Genomic DNA, 25,494 nt, shown 5'->3' with positions numbered 1-25,494 from the left:
TGAAGCTCCTTTTCACATTCAGATAAGATCAACCATCTAACTACCTGCTGCTATGCTGTCAACAGGTAACTCTCATCTGATGTCATGACAGCTTTTCTAGCGACAACAACGCAACATGTCGCAACCATCACAAGTTTGACACGGCCCTTGTTGGTCGCTAGAGCAGCAAGTTTTCAGGCAAGCATTCAGGAACGTACGACGAATAGCCACAACAAGTCAAAAGAAGAGAACAGCTGCACAGCAGCACAGCGGCACAGCTGGTTATCAGGTCAGCAATGTCCATACAGCAACGGCGCAACGCTAGCGACCAATTAACCAATGGTGGTAGCACCAACTACTACCAAACCCTAGAGTTAAAATCTGGTTCTGGAGCATATGGAAAGTAACTTTCCATAATAAACCAACCAAATTGACGCTCAACCTGCTCCTGCAACCTTAAATAAGAGACTAAGTACGTTCAGCCTAGACCTAACAGGTATTTTCATTTGGCGGAAAAAAAAAACAAGAGAATCAATGTACTCCTGGAACCCTTAGCAGAGAGGCTAAGAAGATGACAGCCCCGAGCTCATCTACCAATTTTAATTGAGAATCAAAATAGCCCCCAGAAGTGGACAGCTTCTTTCCTGAACTGAACAGCTTGCCACCTCTTTTCCCCTCTCTGCCATCATGGAGGGGTGGCAGCCTCACATGGCCAGAGGAAGAAGACCCAAAAAACACCCCCTCTGTATTCCACTCCCCAGTCACCACCTTGAAGAAACAAACATACACAACCCTACCATCAAAATGACATACCATGCCCCCCGAATGCCTTTGTCCAGATTCTCCTCCCGTGCTCTCCCATCAGTAATCTGCAAGCACAGGATGAGATAAACACAGGTTTGGTAAGGAGGAACAGTCAGCCGTATGGTGAAACAAACAGCAGTGGGAGCTGCATATTGGTGGCAGCCCAAAGAGAGCCGTAGTGCTGCTCATGCTCGTGTTTCCACTAACTCACCATCCTTCTTCTTGACCAGGCTCCTGGCGAAAAGCAAGCAGCTGACCACGAAACCCAGGCCTACAGCTCCCCCGAGCACAATGGCTACAGTCTTTGCTGTCTGCTGCCCTGAGAAGTGAGAAGCACAACGGGAAGAGGCAAATCGATTGATCAGACTAGGGGCACCATGGTCTAATCATGGGAACAATCATACATGCATATCTCCGGTAAATTCAGGAAGAAAGGCAAAAAGGCAATGAACACAACTTTTATCAAAGCTTGAATAGACAGATGCATAAACAAGGTGGGAAAATGGAACTGCACTACCCTACTACCATATAGTACCTACAGAAAGCGTGAGCCAAACAATGAATGGGAGTTGATGGAGGTTCAGTAATGCACATCTCCTAAGCTGAACTAATTAGCTGAAGAAACACGTAGAATGTGGAAGATAAAGAGAAGTATATAGGCAAACAAAAGTATCCATGTCTGTCAATTCATAAACTAAACAGACATGATAAGAGCAAGATCATGCCACATCTCAATCAAAGTTCCACTTCGTCAGAGTCACAGCTACCTATAATTCTGTTCTGGACCACTCAAGGATTCTAATGTATACAATGATACACCTGAGAGTGGACTAATCTACACACATTTGCCCAAAACAACCAAAGGAACAACCTAAAAGGTACCAATCACTATAAATTAATCAATTCTGAAGCACAAGTGAACAGAGAGCACTGCCAAGATCTCACCTACACACATACAAACAAAACTTCCAACAAAACTTCAAAGTCATAAACTAGGCACCCACGTGAATCTTAACAACTGGTTGCAATTGAACAATGATGCTGCATTTGCCCTATTCATCAATCGGGCCAATGCATCCACGGACCCATCAACAAGCAATTGGGAGTGAATCGGAATGCTGGATGCAAATGAAACTTGCAAGCACAGCCAAGGCACCAATTTGTCAAATCGAACAGCGTTGCATAGGTAAAGCCAGGAGAGGAGACTGACCTCCCGCGCCGCCGCCGTGGGGCACGCCGTGGGGGTAGTAGCTGTAGCTAATGTAGCACTTGTCGAGGTAGACCTGTCCGGAGGGCGCGCCGCCGCACTCGACCTCGACGTGCTGCACGGCCTGGGTGATGCACTGGCTGCAGTCCCCCGTGGAGAGGTCGCCCTCGCACTGCGCCATGGAGTAGACGGCCTGGTAGCTGGTGGCGACGAAGCCGCCGGAGCTGGTGGCGACGCCGCCCTCGAGCGCGGCGAAGGCGGTGTCCCTGCGCATCTCGAAGTCGCCCCCGCCGCCGCCGCCGCCCGTGCCGCAGGTCTTGAAGAGCATCTGGATGCCGGAGACCTGGGGGAAGCCGGACACCTCGTAGAGCGCGAGGCAGCCGGCGAGCTGGACCCGCGCGGCGACGGAGGCGCCGCAGACGCCCGGCCAGGAGGACGTGGCGCGGGAGACGCAGGCGGCGCAGTCGGTGGCCGAGAGGTCCCCGCGGCACTGGAAGAGGCCGAAGACGGAGGTGGCGGAGGCCGTGGAGGCCGAGGAAGAGGAGGTCTTGTAGAACTTGGCGGAGGCGGACTGCGCCGAGAGCGTGGCGGAGAGCGCGGCGATGCTCGCGGGCGCCACCCCGCCCGGGAAGCTCTGGTTGGCGCAGCCCTTGTAGATGAGCGCGTAGATGTCGGCGCACGACGCAGGCGGCGGCGCGTGGAGCAGCAGGACGGCGACTGCGGCCGCCGCCAGGAAGAGGAACCGGCGAGCTCTGCGAATGCCCATCATCTCGCCGCCAGGTCCTGGGGATCTCTTGGCCTCGTCTCCCCGCCCTCGGCCCCCGCGCACCCACTCTCTCCTTGCTCTGCTCTCCCACTCCTCTGTGCCCCTCGTCGCGGCGGCGGCGGTGGTGATAGTGTGGAGTGGGAGTGTACTGGACTGGAGACTGGACCTGAACTGCCACGCTCGCGGCTCGCCCGCTTCTGCTTGGTGGGGTGGGTTGCCTTTGCCGCCGCCCCGCGCCGCGCCGCGCTCCTCTCGCCCACCGCAGCAAGGGCAAGGCCACCACCGCCAGGTGCCTTGTTTCTCTCTCCCGTTCCGTTCCCCCCTCTGCGTTTGTTTCGGCTGATGACGTTGACGCCGCGGTTAATCTCTGGCGTGTGAAGTGAACAAGAGCCGAGGAGGAAAAATCGGAGCTTGCACGCAAATTGCAGCTGGTGCCACTCATCAGCTTTATATTTTCGTCCGCAAAACCGACCTGCTGTGGTTGCGAAAGTGCTAACAAGATTACGGTTTTCAAAAGCAAAATGTCGCGGACCAACGTCTCGATGGGCTAAAGCTAAAAGAGGATATACTAAATGTTGTTGTCCGGAAAGAGACTTGGGGGTACTCTTAGTTATCTTAGGCTAGAGGGTTTTGTTGCAACGGGACGCTTTTGCACTTCAGCAGGTTGACACTCCTTCTGTCCCTGGCGCCCAACGGCCCAAGTTCAGGTGCGCTGCTGACAGGGCATCGTTTAATACCGTTAGATGGTTTGCAATAGTATCTGCTTTGAAGGGGAGGGAATGCAAAAAAAAATAGTTATTACTGATGTCTGAAAAATTATGTGGCTAAAGTAATAATTATTTATTTATATTGACTACTCCTTTGTAGCCTACTAGTGCTTGTTGCAGCAGCGTCGGCTGCTCTGGTTGTAACTTCTTCTCAACAAACGAGCGAACCCGTGGTTATAAATAGGAGAAATCTTTTAGGTTATCTAAGATCGTAATTTAAAATTTTGACCATACAATATTTTTTTACTTTTCTAGTTTAAATGTTTAAAATAGTATAAGTGTTTTTTCCTTAAAAATAGCTTTATTCAAAAGTATGTATTTGTTGTATTTTACAAGTATATTATAACAAAATATTAATCAAAGCCTCAAACGGTTCACTTCAAAAGCTCTTGTACAAATCCTGAGAAATTGAAATGATTATTATGAAATTTAAGTACAATTCTTATGAGATTTCCGGGTTCCAACATGCCCTAGAATATGGATCTTGTTCTTCTTCTTCTTCTTCTTGCAAATCATGATACAAATAAAGACACTTATACATGCATACATGGTTACTAAACAAGTGCGCACGCACATGTTACTTCTATGAGCACTCTGTTCGCTTGGAGGAATTTTGGAGGAATTTGGATGGTTTGGAGGAATGCTGGAGGAATTTGTGAGAGAAAAACACTATTCCGGATGAAAAAAAAAACGGATCAAGCCGGGTTTAAGGGCACGCGAACGGGGCCATCTCGACATCGACGATTATCGATTCATCATCTGGCTCTCGTGACATGTTCTGGTGGAGCGGTAGCAAATCTTGTAGTATTTGGAGTACGAGTACTTCCATCGTTGCGTTGAACCTTATTTTCAGTCTTTGATTGTACCCTTAAGTTATTATTAGGCGCATTAATTAAGTTAATGCTAATGGCCTTCTTTACGTCGTAGTAGGTTTTGGACGCACGGTGTACCAGATGTGGATAGGACCAGGGATTCTCATTTGGCGTGTCCTTTGGATCTTCTACAGTCCTGCCTCTATCTAATAACCTCGTTGCAAGTTTTTACTTCTCCGATGTGGCTTGGGGATCTTCTACAGTTCTACAGTCTGCCTCTGTCTGATTGCCTTAGTTCTCGATCACTTTATTATATAAACAAAAGTGGCTTCTTCGATGTTCATTAATATGTGCTATCTTGTTTTAAACCGATTCCATTTAAAGAAGCGTTTGTTGTGTCAGCAGAAGTTTTATCCATTGCAAAGCTTAAAGCTCACACCACATTCATTTGTCCTCCAAAACAAACGCGTCTTTGGTCATGCAGCTAAGAGGCCAATTTGGCTAGACTACAGAACACTTCGACCCTGGCTTTTTTTCTTTGAAAGAATGTGCTATAGAAAGTGCATATTTGCTAGGATGTACCGCGATGAACAGCTAAAAAAAATTGGTGCCATGGCGTTTTTAAGGATACCTCTGTTTACTTTACAGTTTAGAACTTGTTATAGGGTATGTTTGATACCGGAGCTAATTGCTAGCTAGTTAAAGATTAGCTCTAGTCCGTCCAAGCAGGAGAGCTAGTTTGTTAGTCAAGTCTTTAATTATTTGTGAGCCAACTAGCTAGCCAATTATATATAACTAATTTGAGCTAATTTTTAGTCCCATTAAATAACTAACCATGTGTACCATTACAGGCCCATAATCATGAACAGTGGCGGATCTAGGATTTTGTTAAAGGGTATGCTATACCAAAATTTCACATGTATTTCGGTAAAATCTATTTACCAACTCGATAAACAGTTATAAAAATTTGCTACTCAATTCGGTATATAAGCAAGAAAAAATATGATAAGTCTTCAATTTATAGATTAGTTCCTCTATTTTTTATAAGGCGCACACATATATCAAGAATCGAACTTTAATATCTTTGACCAATATTGGACTAACAAATTTGAATTATTATAATGCAAATTGGAAAATTCTGATACTATAAGATTTGTAATTAAATGTACTATTCAATTATCATAAGTTCATAAATATCAATAATATAGTATAAAATAAATAAATTGTTACAACATAATTTAGGAGACCGTGTCATGCGAAACTACGCCGTTGATGTAGGAGTACAAAGTTGAAAAATTGCATGAAGTACAATACGAATATAACTCGCACGGACTGCGATATTGATGTTGATCAATCTCACTACAATATATACAAATATAACACCGCCGCAACTGTATCCATGAGTCCTTTCAATAGGGAGTATTTGTTTGTGGAATTACCTTCATGTGATGTGTCTCTTCTATCGAGTCGGTGGTGACCGTGAGGCAGGCAGGTGAATCTACTCGTGCGAGCGATGGCCCGTTCCAAGCGTGCGAGGTGCAATACGCATGCCACGCATGGCTCAATCGCAGGGTATGCCGTGGCATATACGGCATACCGTGTAGATCCGCCACTAATCACGAACATCGCCCACCATTGCACGGTCTGCCTAATAATACCACTGCCCGTACTAAAAATTTTTGGCCGCAGAAGATCCACATGCACCCTTCTCCAAGTGTCATGTTTTTCCTATGACCGCAACGTTCATTTTTCTGCACCCAAGATCTCGTTGCGGAGTGCTAGAACCGTGACCTGAGAAGAACTCCATCGTAAATTTCCAGCCAGAATAGTATTTTTCTCTCACATCAAACTAGCCAGCAGTAATAATCCGCGATCGTATACGATCGTATCAGCACCAGCCGAACAGGCTGTAGCCCCCGCCGCTTTTCATGTAACATGACAGGGATTAGCAGATTATGCTCGCAGCACCCAGGAACTTGGTTTGCTGATGAAAGGAGGAACCAACGAGAGCACTCTCTGCTTCCCATCATGCCTGTCAATTTCCCTGTCATGCACTCGTGCTAGGGATGGGGATGGGACTTGACTCCGCTAGCAGAGCAATGCAAATGCAGCAACGAAATGCATGCTGCATGTGCAGACGGTGCATCGGCCTTTTTAGAATGTACTTACTAGCGATTGTTGGCTTGTGCTACAGTAAATGCTTTGCGGTTTGCAGTTGCAGGTGCAGGGAGGGAGGATCGGCAGCAGGTGAGGCCGTGATGACATCCCGTTAATAAAAGAGGTGGAATCAGGTTTGGAGCAAAGGGACGTCTCAGATGTTTTGGGTCGCCGGAGGCTCCGCTGTCCGTTCCGATCGCTGTCGCCGGAGGCTCCGCTGTCCGTTCCGATCGCTGCCTGCCTGACCTGTCCGCCGTGCCCTGTAGCTTACCTAGCAGTGAGTGGTACTGGTACAGTACCTGAAACGAAAGCTGCTGCACAGTACTAGTAGATTTCACTCTAGCCAACCCAAGCGGCTACGGAATGACTTGCCCAGACGGTCTCTTGGCCACCCACAAGGCCCGACCGACGCTTTCGCCCACCGCAAAAAGCAGTTTTTTCGCCCCCGGCCGGCCCGATCGATCGCTGCGTGATCGGTGATGGCTTTCCTTTCTACCCCGTCTCCCCTGCTTGCACGCATACGCATCCTTTGGGCAAAGTGAAAAAAACACAGCAACACAGGGAGGGACCGAGAGAGGGAGAGGCACCAAAGCAAGCACGAAACTTCCTCTCGCTTTGATCGCCTTCCCCCTTTGGATGATTGCCTCTCTCACCAGGTGCAGTGGCAGTGCAAATAAGAGCCTTTCACTTTCGACCAGTATGGCAATACCTTACCATAGCACGTGTTTAGTTCCAGAAAGTTGGAATTTTGGGTTACTGCAGTACTTTCATTTTTATTTGGCAATTAGTGTTCAAACATGGACTAATTAGGCTCAAAACGTTCGTCTCGCAATTTCCCACCAAACTGTGCAATTAGTTTTTTTTCGTCTACATTTAATGCTCCATGCACAGGCCATAAACATTCGATGTGATAGGTACTGTAGCACTTTTTGGAATTTTGGGTGGAACTAAACACAGCCTTAAATTACCCCCACAACATACATACTAGGTCATAGGTGTACCTCCAAATGCACCAGCCCGTGGTTTTCCCTCTCTCCTGTGCTAGGCCGGTCGCCGGGGCCCCAGATCAGATGCATGGCCAGTTGGTGTGCTGGGTGGTTCATCCAGGGCATTTGGGAAATTGGGAGCACACCTTAGCCAATTGCAGTGCGTACATGTGTGCTGGTAGGCTACACCGCCGATGCAAGTGCTGGTAACTTGCGTTCGAGATACATCATATGCTGTACGTACATGTGTGCTAGCTTTTCTTTACACCACTGGCCACTATCATTGTACTTTGTGGCCTTGCCTTTGGGAAGGACAGGATGAGTGCAAGGGTGTGTGCCACCCTAGTGGGACAAAACACCAAACGCTCCCGCAAGAGCAAGGGGGGTGTGTGTGTGTGTCGTATCGTATCGTATGTGCGTGCTTGTCGCAGACACATGCATGTGGATGCATGGACCATAATCCGACATGTCAATCGGAGCTACGTACGTACTATATATGAACCCTAATGGTTTATAGTGCCAACGAGGTGGTGTTTTTTTGGGACATAGTAGTGCATGATTAACGGATCGGGAGCAGTCCTCGCCTCCAGCTTGAGAATTGAGATAGCCTACCACAGGAGCCGAGTAGCTGACTTCTCACTTGCTCGAGCCTTTTGCTCTCATACTCTCGTCTCTAGACCCGCTAGACGGTGTTAGAAGGTCCGAGAGTGGTGTGAGAAGATTTTGTATATCTCTCATCTGGGTATAGTTGTAACATCTGTTCATACACGAACGCACACCACACTCACAGCAAGTGCGCACAACTAGACCTACGAGGCTACGACTATATATATCGGTACACCGCGTCCTTCCAGGGACCACCAGGACCACCCATGGATCCATAGATGACAGGCGCATCGCAATCCCTTTGTGGCTTCACACGAGAGAGGTTGCAGACAATATTGAGAGCAAGTCGCGGTGAGAGATGTGAGTGATTCCTGAGAATCGAACTCACACCGACAGTGTGCACATCGGCAACGCTAATAACCACCCAAGGAGGTTTTGGCCAGTGAAGGGAGAACAACTCAGACGAGAAATTTAGAGTGCTTGCCATATATCTTTCTTCTTCGGCATCGATGTGATGCATTGAGTGTTGTTGTCTTTACCGGAGGAATACAATCGCTTGATGGAGAGGACAACAAAATTGAATAATTATTCAGCAAGTTATGTGATGAAGTAGGGACATCGTCAGCGCGTTCCTCTCTAGGACAACATGCAAGTCCCTGATCCACAAGCTCGGCTGTGTGAATCCCCGTACCACCCGTGACCTGCTCAACATTGTCACGAACCATGCCTCCGGCGAGGAGGCGGTCGGGGTGGTCTTTAGGGGCGGTCGGGATAGGGGCAAGGCCAAGCGTGAGGACCAAGGCAAGGGCCCCTCCACACAAAAGGGCAAGAAGAACAAGAAGGATCGCACCGACCGGCCAACCCAGCTTTGGTCGCCGTGGCCAACCGCGCGGGCAAGCAGCCCTAGCAGGGCCAGCCCGACCACTTTGGCAAGCTCATGGAGAGTCCATGCACCAACCACGCCTATCCCATCAAACACCTCTACAAGGACTGCGAGCTCCTCAAGCGCTTCCTACAGTAAGTCGCCAATCCAAAGGAAGGGAAAGGCAAGGAGGACGCGGCCAAGAAAGGAGGCACGGCGGGCAAGGATGAAGATGGCTTCCCCTACCCCGAGGAATGCCTCATGATCTTTCGGTGATCCGACACCATCCACTCCAAGCGCCAGCACAAGGTACGCTACAGAGAGGCATGCATCGCCGAGTTGGCCATCCCCTCTTTCCTTAGCTGGTCGAACTCCCCGGTCACTTTTGATCAGAGGGACCATCCTTCCCACGTCGCCCGACTGGGTCGCTACCCTCTCATCGTTGACCCCATCATCCGCAAGAAGTGCCTCACTAAGGTGCTGATGGACGGAGGCAGCGGCCTCAACATTCTCTACGTCAACACCCTCGACGCCATGCGCATCCCCGGTCAGAGCTCCGCCCAGTGAGCTCTCCCTTTCACGGTGTGATCCTAGGGACATAGGCACACCTACTCGGGCAGATCGACCTGCCCATCACATTTGGCGACCTTGCCAACTTCTGCTCGGAGGTCCTAACCTTTGAGGAAGTGGACTTTCTGGGGTCCTATCACGCCATCTTGGGGTGGCCATGCTACGCCAAGTTCATGGTGATCCCTAATTACACCTACCTTAAGCTGAAGATGTCGGGGCCGAATGGTGTCACCACTGTAGGTAGCACCTTCTCGCATGCCTACACATACGACTACGAGCATTACGAGCTCACCACTGTCGTCATCAACTCCACCGAGCTCTCAAAGCTCGGGAATTCGGCAACTCCAGCAGTCCTCAACCGCAACGGGCAGACCTCCTTAGGCACCTTCCATCTGACTGAGGAAACCAAGGTGGTGTTGATCAACCCTAGCAACCCAACCAAGATGGTGCAGATCAGGACCAAGCTCCCGGCCAAATAGGAAAGCGAGCTCGCCGACTTCCTATGCGCAAATTGCGATGTCTTCGCGTGGAAGCCTTTTGACATGCCGGGCATACCAAGGAAGGTTGCTGAGCACGCACTACGCGTCGTCCTAGGCTTAAAGCCGACCAAGCAACGCCTATGTTGCTTTGATGATGAAAGGCGTAGGACCATAGGCGAGGATATCGCCAAACTTCTGGTAGCCGGATTCGTCAAAGAGGTATACCACTCCAACTGGCTAGCTAATCCATGTTCTTGTGAAAAAGAAGAATGGGAAATGGAGAATATGTGTTGACTATACTGGCCTCAACAAGGCATGCCCAAAGGACCACTTCCCTTTACCATGCATAGATCAGATAGTCGACTCCACCTCAGGGTGCGAAAATCCTCTTCTTCCTAGTGGCCTACTTAGGCTACCACCAGATCACGATGAAAGAGTTCGACCAGGTCATGACCTCATTTATCACCCCGTATGGTTTGTACTGTTATGTAACCATGCCTTTCGGTCTAAAGAACACTGACACCACCTATCAACGGTGCATGCAGCGATGCTTCGCCGATCAAATGGACCCGCTCGACCAACCTAACCAAGTCGAGTGGCCAAAACCAACAATCATTGTCTATGTAGATGACATAGTGGTGAAAACAGCTCAAGCTAGCGACCTGGTCGCAAACTTGGCCGCCACATTCGTGAACCTTCGAAGGTTTAGCGTCAAATTGAATACCGAAAAATGTGTTTTTGGGGTTCCAAAGGGGAAGCTACTCGGATACATTGTGTTTGAGCGCGGCATCGAATCCAACCCCAAAAAAATCATGGTCATCTCCAACATGGGCCCTATACGCAACGTCAAGGGCGTACAGAGGCTCACCGGTTATTTGGCCTCCCTGAGCCAGTTCATCTCTTGACTAGGCGAATGGGGGATGCCTCTCTAAAAACTTCTCAAGAAGACAGACACATTCGTCTAGACAAAGGAGGCACAGGAGGCTTTGGAAAGCCTCAAAGCATCACTAACGTCGGCCCAAATCCTCGTCACTCCTGAACGGGGAGAATCCCTCCTCGTCTACATCGTGGCAAGCAACCACGTTTTGAACGCCGCCCTCGTCGTTGAGAGGGAGGAGCCAAGATACCCCTTGAAGGTCCAATGACTAGTGTACTTCATCGATGAGGTACTGACCAACGCCAAAATTTCTTACCCCTAGGTTCAGAAGGTTCTATACGCCATGCTGATGGTGAACTAGAAGCTCCTGCACTACTTCACCGACCACGAGGTCATGATCATCACCTCGTTCCCACTCAGGGAGGTCATCCGTAATCATGATGCCGCCAGCTGGATCTCCAAGTGGGCTCTCGAGCTCATGGGCCACGACATCAGGCTCTGCTATGCAATCCGTCTCCATTTTTTAGCCTCAAACAATGTCGCAGAGTACGAGGCCCTCATCAATGGACTGTGCATCGCCATCGAGCTTGGCACCATGTGGCTGTATGTCCGCGGTGACTCAGAGTTGGTCATTGACCAAGTCATGAAGTAGTCCTCCTACAAGAGCCCTCTCATGGTGGCATACTGCCAGGAGGTGTGCAAGCTCAAGGATAAGTTTGAGGGATCGAACTGCATCATGTCCCTCTAAAGTACAACGACGCCGTCGACTTCCTCTCAAAATTGTTGGCTAGATGGGAACCACCCGCTGATGGGGTCTTTGTAAACGACCTCCATGAGTCATCTGCCCGCATCTGAGAGGATCCGACCTAGACGTGCTTCGACACCAATCTAGCACTCGGGGGCTCTTACCCCCCGACATGCCCCGACCCTGACCGAGCACTCGGGGGCTCTAACCTTGGTGCCTCCATGGCAACATCACCCAGTGACATCACCATGATGGCACTCGATCTAGCCGATTGGAGAGCACCACTGCTCGCCTACCTCCTCAAGGAGGTTCTCCCATTAAAAAGGACTAAAACGCAATGAATCGCTCGACGCGCCAAGACGTTAGTTGCCATTAGTAATGAACTTTACAAGTGAAGTCCGTTGGGAGTGCTCATGAGGTGCATCTTAACCGACCAGGGGAAATAGCTTCTCCTTGAAGTCCATGTTGGAATCTATGGACATCACGTGGCCTAAAGGTCACTGGTCGGGAAAGCCTTTCGCTAAGGTTTTAACTGGCCCACTACGCTGCAAGATGCAGAGGAGGTGGTCTACAGGTGTGAAGGATGCCAGTTCTACGCTCGGCAAACTCACCTACCGGTGCAGGAGCTTTAGACCATCCCCATCACCTGGCCATTCATGGTCTGGGGCCTCGACATGGTCGGACCCCTCAAAAAGGCCCTGGGTGGATTCACTCACCTACTCGTGGCGGTGGACAAGTTCACCAAGTGGATAGAGGCAAAGCCCATCACCAATATCTGCTCGGAAGAGGCAATCAAGTCCTTCCTCGATATCATCTATCGGTTTGGTGTCCCTAGCTATATCATCACTGACCACAGAACAAACTTCACCAGGAAGAAGTTCCTAGACTTCTATGATGGATACAACATCAGGATCGATTGGGCCTTGATCGGATACCCACGTACTAATGGTCAGGTCGAGCTGGCTAATGGCATGGTCCTCCAAGGACTCAAGCCCCGCATCTTTAGCTAACTCAAAAAGTATGCTGGGTGATGGGTTGCAGAGGTCCCAGCGATCCTCTAGAGACTAAGAACGACCCCAAACCGGTCCATGGGTTCACCCCTTTCTTCTTGGCATTCAGAGCCAAAAGCAGTGTTGCCATCTAACCTCAATCATGGCGACCTCAACCGAGGCTGAGCCACGGAGGCTCAGCTGGACATGGTCGACCTACTTGAGGAGGTTCATGAGACTATTGCCATCCGCTCCGCTCATTACCAGCAAACTCTTCGCAGGTACCAGGAAAGAAAAATCAGGGGGAGGATCCTCGAGGTCGGTGATCTTGTACTCTAGAGGACCCAGTCAACCAAGGATAAACATAAGCTCTCTCCATCATGGGAAGGACCGTATGCGGTGGCCAAGGTGATCCAACCAGGCGCCTATTGGCTAAAGGACGACAATGGCAATGTCCTCACCAACACATAGAATATCGAATAGTTATGTCGTTTCTTTCCCTAAAGCTTGGTCTTACCGTTTATTTTCATTCAGTGCTTGGTCCTATAGTGCCCCAGCACAATCACTCTTGGCTTGGGTCCACGGGGGTGCAAAATCACCCCCTTTTTTACTATCATGTAGTAACACTTTTTGCCCAAACAAAAGGGCATCACGTTCCTTTGATTACCCTACGTAACATGCGCTTTAGCCTCCCGACCGATCACACCCTACCACGACCTACGATTATGAGTAGCTAAGCCTCGCAGGCCACGCCTAGGTTCTTAAGGTTGCAACCTATGGATCAATGGGCAGGTGTGAAAAAGAAAGGACAAAAAACAAAGCTATGCAAGGATAAAACAAGGGCGGACGAGACAAGCTTCCCCTCACGAGTGATTTCATCACAAAACAAACTTAAAATATTCATGAATGTAAAACTATTCACACAGGGGTTCCCTTACAAATTCATCTTTTACATAAACTGACTATTTCTACTCTAACTCTATTATGGCCCCCCGGCTGCGTCGGTTGATGGTGCGGTTGGCAAGGACGAAGGCTACTCAGTTGTGGTCAGGATGACGGTGCTCGGCTTGGCTGTAGCCGAGATGACATTTGGCTCGGTTGGGGGCACGATGACGCTCGCCCCCGATCGGCATCCGCTACCTCCATAGGCTGGATGACTTCTTCTCGGTGCACATCTGTGGGCACGGTCGAACGGCAAGCCTCCATCACCCACTGCATGGTGACCTCCTCAGCGACCACCTGTGCGTGCAGCACCAAACTTTCCCCTAGTGCATGGATCTCATCTGTGCTCCACCCATCGGCATATCCTCCACAGATGGCTGCGAAGTCCAAATCAGGGTAGTGGGTTGCCTCCAAGGTCAGCACCCCCGATGTCCCATAGAACATGTTGTTGGAGATGAGCGCTCGAACTCCATTCGGGACCTCCGCCAGCTGTGTGGCGGGCGTACTGGTGCTCGGTCCCGACCCAAACACCTCAAAGACCACCACCTGCGCAATGTTGTGAAGCTAGTCAAGCTCTCCCTCGAGAGCATATCGCTCCTTGAGGGACTGGGCTAGCGCCTCCGTGCTCTGACCGACCACCGCTTTGACTGTCTCCAGCTCTTGCTCAAGAGAGCTGATCTTTCCACCTAGTTCTAGAAATGAACAACAAATTTAGGAGCAAGGAAAAGAAAAATTCAAGGCATCAACCTAGGGAAGAATAGGTATGTACCAAGGCAGGTGCTTTTTAGAATGGAAAGCCCTTCCTCTTGACTGGTCACCCTCTTGAGCAGCCGAGTGTTTGACTCCTCTACACCGAGCATCTACCCCCAGATCTAGTCAATAGTCATGCCTGATGGACGAGCTCAACCCTCTCCAAGGCCTCCATGAGCTTCGTCTTAGTAAGGGCGAGATTAAACACCATCGATAGTCCTCTCTCCACGAGCAGGTGCCAAAGCTTCATCTCCTCGTCGTGAAGGATGAACTAGGCCTTTCTCGGCTCACCGGGGTAAGGTCACACCAGCTCATGGGTCACCCCTGACTCGCCACAAGATCTAGCCATCGAAGTATCAAGCGATGACCAGATCATCACCAACTCCTAGGATGGCAGGATGGCTGGCGGCTCCACCCCGGTGTCTTCCTCACCGTCGAAGGGGATGTCCACCACTAGGACTCCAAGACTTGCCTACGGCTACTCCACCTTTGGCCTAGTCATGGTTCCTCCGCCCCCCTCTAGCTATGACTAGGCGGGCGAACCGTGTGCCCCTTCGCCAGGCAAGATAGGGAGCCTAGCTTCCCTCTTCTTCTCATCCATGACTGATGGGGGAGAAACCATAAGAGTCACCTCTGAACCGGCCTTCACCATCACCATGGGGGTCACCACCATCATGGCCACCACCATGCTCATGACCGGCTGGGAAGATGCAACCCTCATTAAGGAAGGTCGCACCATCACCAGCCTGCTTCCCCTTCGCTCATCGCAACCCGCTACAGGCTAGGTCTCCACTCTTCTCGCATGGGGGGTGGGCAAATCCCTAGTCCTATCAGCTCTTGCCCGCTGCAAAAAAGGCACAAGCGCAGGTTAGTCACACTCAAAAACTCAAATATGAGAACAAAGGGAAGCATGCATACATACCTAGGCGAAAGCGACAGAACCTTGAAGGCCTGACTAGCTGACGACAAGCTGACCGGACAAGGATCGCTTAGGGGTCACGACCCATGCCCCCTCGGATCAACCGAGGGTGGGGGTGACCCAGGTGGTCCCTGTTTGGCCCATGAATGGCCGCGACTGCTAGCTCATGGTGAAAGCAGCCAGAGCAACTAGCGAGGCATCTCCCCGTTGGGGGTCGTGCACACACATCGACCCTAAAGACGTAGGGGAACGATCATGTTCCCTCAACCTATTGACATGCTCTGCCACACTCAGAGCAGGGGGTTGCGAAGTGATGAAGCCTCCGAAGGGCATGGCGCCCGCGCTCGCTTTGCCTCCTATTCACGAGCAGCATCCTCACCCGTGGCGTGTTTCCTTAACTCAGGAGCATCACTGCACGTCTCCATACCACGCCCAACTCCACCAAGGTCATGACAACACCCTCATCTCCCTCGTCCTCTAAGGAACCCATGTTGTCGCCTGACTTCGTGGGGTCCTCTGACTCGAGCTCCTCTTCCACTTCCTCGTGGCGCTCACCGCCGCAGAGCCACCGATTGATCTCCTTCTCCTTCTCAGAGCTTCATGGTTTTCTTCTTCTTCTTGGCAAGCTTGGCCTCCCTCTAGGTGGCTTGCCAAGCCACGCCTTCCGCCCCTCTTGGAACATGTGGCCGGGATTTATTTCCCGCAAGCCCCTATGAAACAGGTGGCTTAAAATCAATCTAAAGATCAAAATAGAAAGGAAAAAGGTCATAGGAAAGGAGTATACTAGATCAGACAGCTGTGTGGCATGGAGAGGTCTGGGCGTCCCTTCGAGGGACTCATCATTCCCCAACTGCATCACCCGATTGATATAACTCCAGACTTCATCCCTTGACAACTCCTCCGGTGACGCATGGTCGGGATCCATCGGGCTAGAGTATTCCCATATCGGCCACGTTCTCTCTGCCAATAGGGTGACCTGACAGCAGAAGATGGTATGGAAGATCTGTAACCCATCAAGGCCATGCCGCATGAGCCTCTGAAGCTCCATTTCGATGATCTCTAGCTTGTTCCACTGATGGGCAGGACCCCACAACCAGCTTTCCCACCTGTCTGGCCTCTCCCAGGTGAACGTCGAGAATGGCGCCTCCGCTGGGTTCTTGATGTAGAACCACTCGACATGCCATCCCCTAAAGGAGTCACTGGGGGAGTACACCGGGTAGGGGACCAATGGCTCAGGCCGCTTCTACAGGGCGAACCCATCGACCGGAGCGATTCTAGGTGGTTTCCCCTCGGATAGGGCCAGCCTACTGAAGATCCGTCGAAAGAGGTCCATGTGTGGCTCCATCTCGAGGAAGGCCTCATAGACAGTGACAAAGCTGATGATGTGTAGCACCCCAGTCAGGGTGAGGTGCTCCAACTCCAGGCCCCACTCGTTGAGGAGCCCATGTAGGAACTAGTGCATGGGTACCCGAGCCCGTGCTCATGGAAGGCAAGGAAGGAGATGACCTCATCAACCTAGGGTTGTGGAACAACCTCCCCTAGCGCGGGAGCCCTCCAATGCCCCTTCCTTCGATGGGAGTAGCCCCTTCTCGGCGAAGGCGGCCAGTGCCTCCTCATCCACATTGGAAGGCCTCTAGTTTGACATCGCATCATGGATCTATGAGTGGATCTATAAGTTTTTCCTCTCCCTCGCTCTACTCTCCTCTCTCCTAGAAACCCCCACGGCGCACGAAGGTGCATAACAAGAAGAAGGAAGAGGAAGCGGCGGTGGTGAAGGAAAGGCGAAGTGACAAGAGAAAAAACCCTCTCTTGCCCCCTATTTAAATGCGAAAGGACATGTGGCGTGATGTGGCCTGGCTGACGGGACGCGACCGCCCGATGGAACATCGCTTGGCTGGTGGGATGTGGACTAGGCGGGGCCCACCACTACCACAACCTGGGCATGGGTAATGAGGCACAGCCACATGTAAACGACCCTTCGCCTTCCCAAGAAAGGTTTGGAGGGGCCCACCAATGGAATCTCCATCGAGGAGAAGCCAGCCGGTCACCCAAGTTGATCGAACGGCTCAAGCAGCTATCGAGAAATGGATAAGGAGCAGTGGGATGCCCCATGCAGGTTATGCTAACTCTATCATAAACAACGGACCCGGATTCCACTCGAACATATTTGATAGGAGCTCCCTAAACCTATCACTCCAGCCATCAAGGTAACTTTACCAACCCTTGTTTTACCTTTTCAGTGCATGAGCATTCATTCATCTATTCTCATGCATGCATTCAAACATTCAGTCATATATTCATCCATACATTCATCCCATACATCCAAACATTGCATATGCAATTGTAGCATCACAATGCTTCGCATCGCGTCATGAAGTGGTAGTTGTCTCATTCGATATGAGCAGTGACTGACTAGGGTTCGAAGGTCGTCCCGCAAAGGGCTCAAGGTCGCCTCACATCAAACAGAGCTAGGGGAGAAAAATGCAGATGAGCCCTAGTGGCCCTTGCCCTATTCGCTCAGAAGCGGACAGGGTCATCTCGACCTTCTCATTCGATCCTAACCTCGAGCTATGCCCATAGAATCTCCATCAAGGGAAGGCCAGCGGGCCACCTAAGTCAGTCTTTGAAATGGCTTGGGCATCTGCCGAGAGCCATATTAAGGAGCAATGGAATGCCACATGAGGGCTATGCTGACCCTGTTACGAACGACGGACCTAGATTCCACTTAGACATGCCCGTTAGTGAGCTCACCGAACACGTCACTCGAGTCATGGAGGCAAGTGATGTTAGCTCAACCCCTTTGGTTGCGGAAACTATGGACGAGGTGACGCATGAAAGTCGATCGACCCCTACCGAGCCCAACGGGACTCAAGGGCGTGAGCCACTCGACCTCGACTCAGGAATCCAATCTACCGCGCAGGTCATGGGTGGGATGAACACGGGCGAACACCCTGATTAGTAGGAACACAGGAGTTTGCGGCCCTAGAAAAGAGTACTAAGGTGCTCAGCCTTCGATCGACTCACTAGTAAGCTACAGGATCGAAGGTTACACCCACCGGATGTGCTCGCGCGCGCCCTGCAGAAGACGAACTACCGACAAGTTCCTTCCCCTTTGGGGGCTGGGCGCCTATGTCTACTCGGCGTGCCTCCGTGGCCTTCTCCGGTCCCCTCATCAGGGGTTGGGTGCCAATATCCCCCCGGTGCGCCTCCGCGGCCTTCGCTAGTCCTCCCTGTGGAGGCGGGGCGCCTAAATCCTACTTGGTTACCCTACGCGGTACAACAAACCAAGGGGGAAAACACCAAAGTTCCAATAAACATCCCGCCTCCACGGCGCAATGGGCATAGGAATTACAATGCAAATACAAGCTTTCATTAAGATAAAGACACAAGCCCCAGCCTTTTACAATAACACGCAAAGCATGTGTGAACAGCCCTAGGACTGCTCCGCACCTTAGGGCATAAAGCGGAACAAGGGTGCCAAGATCCTTGTTCTCCCGCTACAATGCTCTCCTCCCTCTCTCCATCCTCTAATCCAGAATCTGAGACAGGGGGCCCGTTCGAGACGTACGATGCTCTATCCATACAAGAGATCTTCTAGCACCGTACTCCCGTGCCCCTTAAAAGTGTTAACTCAACAATCCCTTCACGGCTTCATAGAAGCCCCAAAGGGGTTCAGGGGCTCCTGTCGGGTTCATAAACCTGGGGTCCCCAATGGACCCACTTCCCTGCAATACTTGGCCCAGCAGGTGGTGCAGCGATAGCGTGCATTTGGGCCGGCCCAGATACACAATGATAGGCCGAGACCATGATCCGGTCCCCGGCCGGCATCTCCGGCCAGGAGTCCTGGTTGGAGCCCCGATCGAAAGGCTTGGCCAAGGTGGGACTGCAGTTTTAGCTCCGACCCCGTTCCTCCGACCGAGGATATGCCGGACCTTTGCACGCCTATCTTTCCCAGCTGACATGGTCAGGGCCGACTGAGAACGATCGACCAGGACGCCTGCTCGATGTGGGCTCGGGGAGCAGGTGGAGCAAATAAGGTAAGGCGCTCAAGTTAACCGCAATACCAAGGATCGTACCCTGCCATACCCTACGCATCTGTAGGACGGCATCGTTAGGCCATGTCAGACGGACACTATACAGCCTGCCAGATGCGGCAGAGCACAAACAGTATTGTGGGCGCACCGATAGATAGATTTCGATAATGCTTAGGCTCGAATGTTCGTCCTTCCGGACTCAAAATATAAAATCAAATCTCCCCACTCTGCGCTCGGTGCTTGTCCATTGTGCGGCGTCCGCCCGCCGTGTTGCTCGCCATCTCCCACGGCGCTTTCATCCTATGCCACGGCCCACTCCAGCGCGTCGCCGTAGCCATCCCTCGTGGCACCCCCATCCCCCGCCGCTCCTCTGTCTCCCGCCATGCCATGCCCGTCCTCCATTGCGCCTAGGCGAGGCGGCCAAGAGAGGGAGGTGCCGCTAGCGAGGCCAGGCCAGGCGCAAGCGCAGTTGGCCGTTGCCAGGCCGCACCACCATCCTCGGCTACCGGCTGGCCGGAACAGGCCGTTCCCTCGCTCTACGCTGCATTGTACGAAAAGAAGGGTGAAAAACGCATGTTGCAAGCCTTATGTGTCAAGTGTTTCAGATGTTTCATACGTATGTTGCAAAGTGTTTCATATGGATGTTGTAAAGGTAGATCAGGATGTTGCAATGGTTGCATTGCAACCTTCTCTTCCCAATGTTTCATCTATTTTTCTAGACCTACGTTGCAAGTGTGTTTATTTTGGATGTTGCGTATGTTTCACACATATGTTGCAAGTGTTTATCTGGATGCTGCGTATGTTTTACAATGGCTTTTCATGTGTTTTTCACGTGTTTTTGCAAGTGTTTCAGACGTATGTTTCAAATATTTCGTCTGTCATGTTTATTGCAAGTGTTGTATCTGGATGTTTCAACAGTAGATCGGATATTTCGTATGTTGTAATGGCGCCGGTGGCTGGCGGATAGGTGCGGGAGCAGCGTCTGGACGAGTCATGTGGCCGGACAGCCGGGCACTAACCCTTTTCATAGATTTTACTATATATCTAAACATAAGTTGTATCTAGATACATATTAAAATTAATGAATAAAAATTCAAAACGACTTATAACTTAGAACAGACGGCGTGTATGTGTTACACATATTCCTTATAATAATCTATACCTGCACATGGACAGCGAGAGGCTGAGGGCGACGAGCGGGTCAATCATGGCCCATAGACCTTCTTCCGGTGGGCAACGGGGCGGGATCAGGCCCAGCATGGCCCACACGACCGGACCACACGCCCCCAAAGCGGCAAGGGCGCTTCTCCTCGAGACTCTACGGAGTGCCTGGGATGGAGGTTTCAGGATTCGCTGCTCGCCTGCGCGTTCATCACTGAAACCGTGAAGGGGTAGGTGAAAAGGCAAGGAGAGAGGCCGGCACCGCACAGGCTGACCGGCAGCAAAGAGTGTCCGTCGTTACTCCTCCCTCCGCCCCCGCCGGCTGCGAGCTGCGTTCCTTTCCTCTTGCTGTCTTGCACATTTAAGCCGCTCGGCTGTCCGCACCGGGCCCGGGTAAAAAAGGTCTACGCTTTGCTCTGCTCTCTGCTGGCAGTCTGTCTGCCTCCGGAGTGGGAGAGCCGGTGAGGATGAGAGGAAGAGGAAAAGGAGAAGAGGAGAGCGCGGTGGCGCTTTGACAGGACCATTTTTCTCCGGTCCACGGTGCATCGCATTGGTTCCCTTTCAATGCCATGATCAGGGATTCAGAGCTTCAGAGATTCAGGTCATGGCGGCAACCTTGGCAGACGTGTCCACCGCCTTTTTTGCAGGCCAGTTCGGTTTGGAGCCGAGTTTGATCTGCTCAAAGATTCGGTCTGCGAACCTGTTGACCAACCACAGAGGCCACTGGTCTTTGCTTGCGAAATGCGAGTGCTGACCACCAAGCCTGCAGCCAACGTCGTCCTCGTCTCAGAGAGGAGGCAAGGAAGGAAATGTAGCACGTCAGTCGGTGTTCAAGTAGTACAATGCTGCCGCCTAAAGAATATTGGGCAAGGTAAACAACAGTTCATCAACCTAAGCGTGTCCTACAGTTCGGCAGAGTAGCTGTATGGGGGTGTATTTAAATTGCATTGGACTAGGAGAAGGATGGAAAACACACACGTTGCCCAACATTCTTGCCTGCTCGGCTGCTCCTCATGCCTGATTCCTAAATAAATCATTATGAACTTGGCGTGCTACCTGGACTCTTTCTATCCGTAACCTGTCCAAGTTCAGCACCTAGCGCAAGTGCTTGGGATCCAATGCATTGTAACTGCTGCCCCCACCCTCATTGCAACTCGAAACAAAACCTGGCCATCATGGCCCCATTCGCTTCGCTGAAAAAAACAAATCGGAACACTGTTCCGGCTGATTTGTTGTGAGAGAAAAACACTATTCCGGCTAAAAAAACAAGCTGAAAAAAACCAGATTATAAGATAAGCGAACAAGACCATGAAGGAAAAGAACATGATCTTTTCTAGACGAGCTTTGATGTGATCATACTACATACCTGGAGCCCTCATGCTTGGCCTCTGTAGTCTGTAGTCTGTAGGCTCCTCCTTTCAGTCCTTGTTTCCCTTTGCAGCTTAGGTGAATAGTGACCTCAGGGCCCGCGAGAAGTAAAGGTTGCGATGCAGTTCTTGAGATCAGCGGCCTGTTCGCTGGTTGATTTCTGGGCTGGTTTGGGCTGGTTTTATGTGAGAGGAAAACACTGTTGGTTGGCTGGTTTGGGCTGGTTGAAACCAACAAGCGAACAGGGTGCAGATCACACACCTACTCTTGCATCTGGGAACGATTTTCCAAGTCTTAAAAAATATATGGGCCACTTGTCGTCCTGCTCACTCACACATGCACAGAGGAGAGAAGGAACCCCTTGTAGAAATTCTCTTGGATTCTTTATTGCAGACAAGAATCTTCGCTAATGACACCACGTTCACAATGAGACAAGGATTATTTGTGGGTGCCACCATCTCTCCCTGCTCTCGTGACAGAATTCAGCAGCACCAAAAGGATTTGAACGGTAAAGAGACAAAACTTTCAGAGTTCAGCAGATATACGGTAAATTAGCATGCACATGCAACAAATTACGGAAAGGAGAGCGCGTGCTGGCGGGCTGCTTCCGCTAGGCCGCCGATTGGGCCATCGCCCTTGCTGGGCCTCGCGGAAGAGAGGAAGAGGTAGCAGCAAGCCGCGCGGGAGAGGAGGGAGGAGTGGGCCGAGCTGATGGTTGAGCCGGTTGATTTTCAACTGAGAGAAAGGAGGGAGAAGACTGGAGGGCTGGGCTAGATTGAAGAAACGGGACAAAATGGGAGGGAAGGAAAATGAGAGAAAAGAAAGGTTTTCTTTCATTTCAAATATTTCAAAGAAATTTTCATAAAATCATTTCAAACTTTTAAAATTAAAAAAAATTAACTATCATCTTAAACCATTTATTTTTGAACTTTTCAAACCCTCTTTTGAATCCTTTTAAACTCTATTTTCGAAAAGTAAATTTCGAGAAAATATTGTTGAAAAGGGACAAAACCTATCCGAGGCTTGAATGATTTTTTTTTATAAATTCACTTTTCACTCAAATTAAACTATGCAACCAGCATGAATGCAACAACAAACTTTCATTGGCTTGTAAAAGTTTTATAGAACCACAATTTCGTTCACTCTTGAAATTGGCAACTAAAATCTTAGAAAATTTTAGAAAAATATTAAATTATTTATTTTATTTAGTATTTTTTATTCACAATCCAAAACTAGAAATTTGGGGTGTGGTAGAGGGCTGTTGCTCCACCGGTGGTTACGGCTCTCACGAAGTTGGCACCCCCGACGGCTACACAGCCAGTAGCCGGCTAACACTATTGGCTACGGTGGCCACCCCCGCTTAGATTTCTTCATCGATAGAATAGGGCATGGCTAGGCCTCATCTATGGGGTGGGAGGAATCCTCCTCAAAGCCCCCCTAAGCCCCTAGTGTTGTTGCAGGAAAAGCTTAAACTTTCTTTCTAGATCCACCGTTGCCTCCTCGTCACCAGTACAGTGGCATGTTGATGCCTATTGTACAAGAGGTGCTGCCACCGCTCCAACAAGGGCAAGCACGTAGCGAGGAAAGCAAGGACCGGCACAGCCGCAACCAAGCCACCATGGGTGAGGCCACGAGTGGCAATGCTTGGTGTGGGGTGACTATGAGGGTGTGGTCTTGGAGGCTTACCAATGGTCAGTCCCTCCCGGCGATTGAGATCACCTAGTAGTCTATGTGTGTTGGTGTTTTCTTTGTTATTATTAGTTCATGTCAAGCGTCATTTGGTGTCATTCTCTATGGTTTCACTTAGTTCTCATCGAGCGTTTGGTTGTTCGTTGTTCTATGGTGGTAGTCTCTGTATGGAATAAAAAGTATAATATGGGGGCTGTGTTTGTGTGTGAAGTAATCCCCTTCTTCTTCTCTTCTTCTCTACTACATCTCTACTGCATCGTCTGCCCAATGCACTACACCCACACTACTATAGATTTGGACATCACTACCAGCCTCATCACTGTCGGATTTGTGAGAACCGACAGTGATGTACCTTCACTGTAGGTTCTGAGCTTAAAATGAGAAAATGATTGGGGTTAGGCTAAAACCGGCATTGAAGGACCACATCACTATCAGTTTATGGTTTGCACCGACAGTGAGTTAGCGGCCACTTATCACTGTCGGTTCTAACCAAGAGTCGACAGTGATTTGGTGCTATCACTATCGGTTTGAGCTAAGAACCGATGGTGATAAAATAGCAGTACAAAAGGCTGGCGCCGTCCTCTCCTTCCTCCTCTTTTCCATCCCAAGCATAGAGGCACGTGTTTGGGCCGCTCCCTCCATTGTTGCGGCTTCTCTTCACCGTGAAGCTAGCTCTTGGTTTTGGAAGAATGGCTTGATCTTTTTGCTTTAAGGTTAGTAACAAGCATCCACTTCTTTGTTTTTGTAGCTTAATTAGCGTTGTTTTGATGTCTATATTGCTTAATTCTCATTCTAGTTCTTTCTCTATTCTAGAGAGCACTTTTCCAATTGGACTTTGTGCAAGGCTTCCAAGCAAATTATGGTGAATCCATTATCCCAAAGGTTGGTGTCTTTAAGCACATTTAAAATCCTAGCTAATTACATGGTGGTCAAGATCATTGTTAGTATGTGATGCTATAATTAGTTCTTGATAAGAGTAGAGTAGATTCTTTTACAATTTTGGTGAGCAAATTAATCCATGTGTTACCTACCAACACATTATTTGGAGCTACATTGTTGTTCATGGTCATGTCTCCAATTTTAGTCTTTTTAAAAAAATTAGTGTCTCCATTTTTATGTGGCATCGAGCAGAATAATTGTTCTTTATTATTGTGCAATAATTGTTTTTTATGGGGCTATGATTTTCAATTTATATGGCCGGGGCTACCAATTTCAATTTGCCAATAATTAGTGTACAATAATGTTTTCCAAAAATGATGTGACTAAATTAAATAAGTGTAGAATAAATGGTATTTTTGAGCCACAATTGTTGTTCATGAAGCTCGACTTCTTATTAATTTCTCTATAATTACTGTCTCAATTTTTTTGTGCAGAGATGGATCAAGAGTGGATGCATGAATACATCTGTCCCGAACGGACAAGTTGTACATGCATGGCATCAGCCAGTTTATCACTAATGCCAAAGCCCAAGGTAGGAATGGGAATCCTATCTTCTGTCCATGCAAAGATTGCATGAATCAAAGGAAATGGGATCAAATTGAGTCTATACGAATGCACTTGATTACCAGGGGGTTCATACCAAACTATACGGACTATGCATGGCGAGGTTGGTGTGAATGTTCTGTAGGAAAATGATGATGATGTGGCCATGCCTGACATAGCCATCCACGATGCTGACGAGGAATCCAGTGTCAATACGGAACCTATGGCCACAGTTAATGATATGTTTAGGAACATGCTAGCTGATGACACCGAGGATAACAATGGCATTTCTCAGCTGCAACGTAATGTAGAGACTGGATGTCTTAGTGAAAGACAGCTAAGAAAGCTAGAGAAAATAAGACAAGATGGCAAAACATCATTGTATAAGAATTGTCCAATGAGCAAATTGGAAGCCGACATCACGCTGTAAGAGTTCAAATCGACAAACGGATTGAGCGATAAAGGCTTCGATCAGTTGTTAGGTATAATAAGGAAAATGCTCTCAGAAAAAAATGAGTTGTCAGAAAAGACATACCTAGCCAA

The 25,494-nt window shown here is 49.7% G+C and overlaps 1 protein-coding gene across 1 annotated transcript; it reads right to left on the bottom strand.

Moving 5' to 3' along the window:
• Window positions 1-223: 223 nt before the first annotated feature.
• Window positions 224-2,891, bottom strand: LOC136508081 (plasmodesmata-located protein 3-like). The gene is made up of 3 exons (XM_066502700.1): window positions 1,994-2,891; window positions 995-1,102; window positions 224-848 (listed from the first exon to the last, which is right to left on the bottom strand). The coding sequence occupies exons 1-3, from the start codon at window positions 2,757-2,759 to the stop codon at window positions 841-843; spliced, it is 882 nt and encodes a 293-aa protein (XP_066358797.1). The 5' UTR covers window positions 2,760-2,891; the 3' UTR covers window positions 224-840.
• Window positions 2,892-25,494: the final 22,603 nt, after the last annotated feature.

Source organism: Miscanthus floridulus, chromosome 1 (genome assembly GCF_019320115.1).
Source record: "Miscanthus floridulus cultivar M001 chromosome 1, ASM1932011v1, whole genome shotgun sequence".
NCBI lineage: Eukaryota > Viridiplantae > Streptophyta > Magnoliopsida > Poales > Poaceae > Miscanthus > Miscanthus floridulus.
The sequence above is the reverse complement of the archived record's forward strand: the minus strand, read 5'-3'. Positions and strand labels throughout refer to the sequence as shown.

Excerpts from the sequence above, each read along its gene's own strand:
- LOC136508081 (XM_066502700.1), bottom strand. The coding sequence starts at position 2,759 with ATGATGGGCATTCGCAGAGCTCGCCGGTTCCTCTTCCTGGCGGCGGCC. Across the intron at positions 1,103-1,993 it reads CCACGGCGGCGGCGCGGGAG|GGCAGCAGACAGCAAAGACT; the intron begins GTCAGTCTCCTC and ends CTCACTTCTCAG.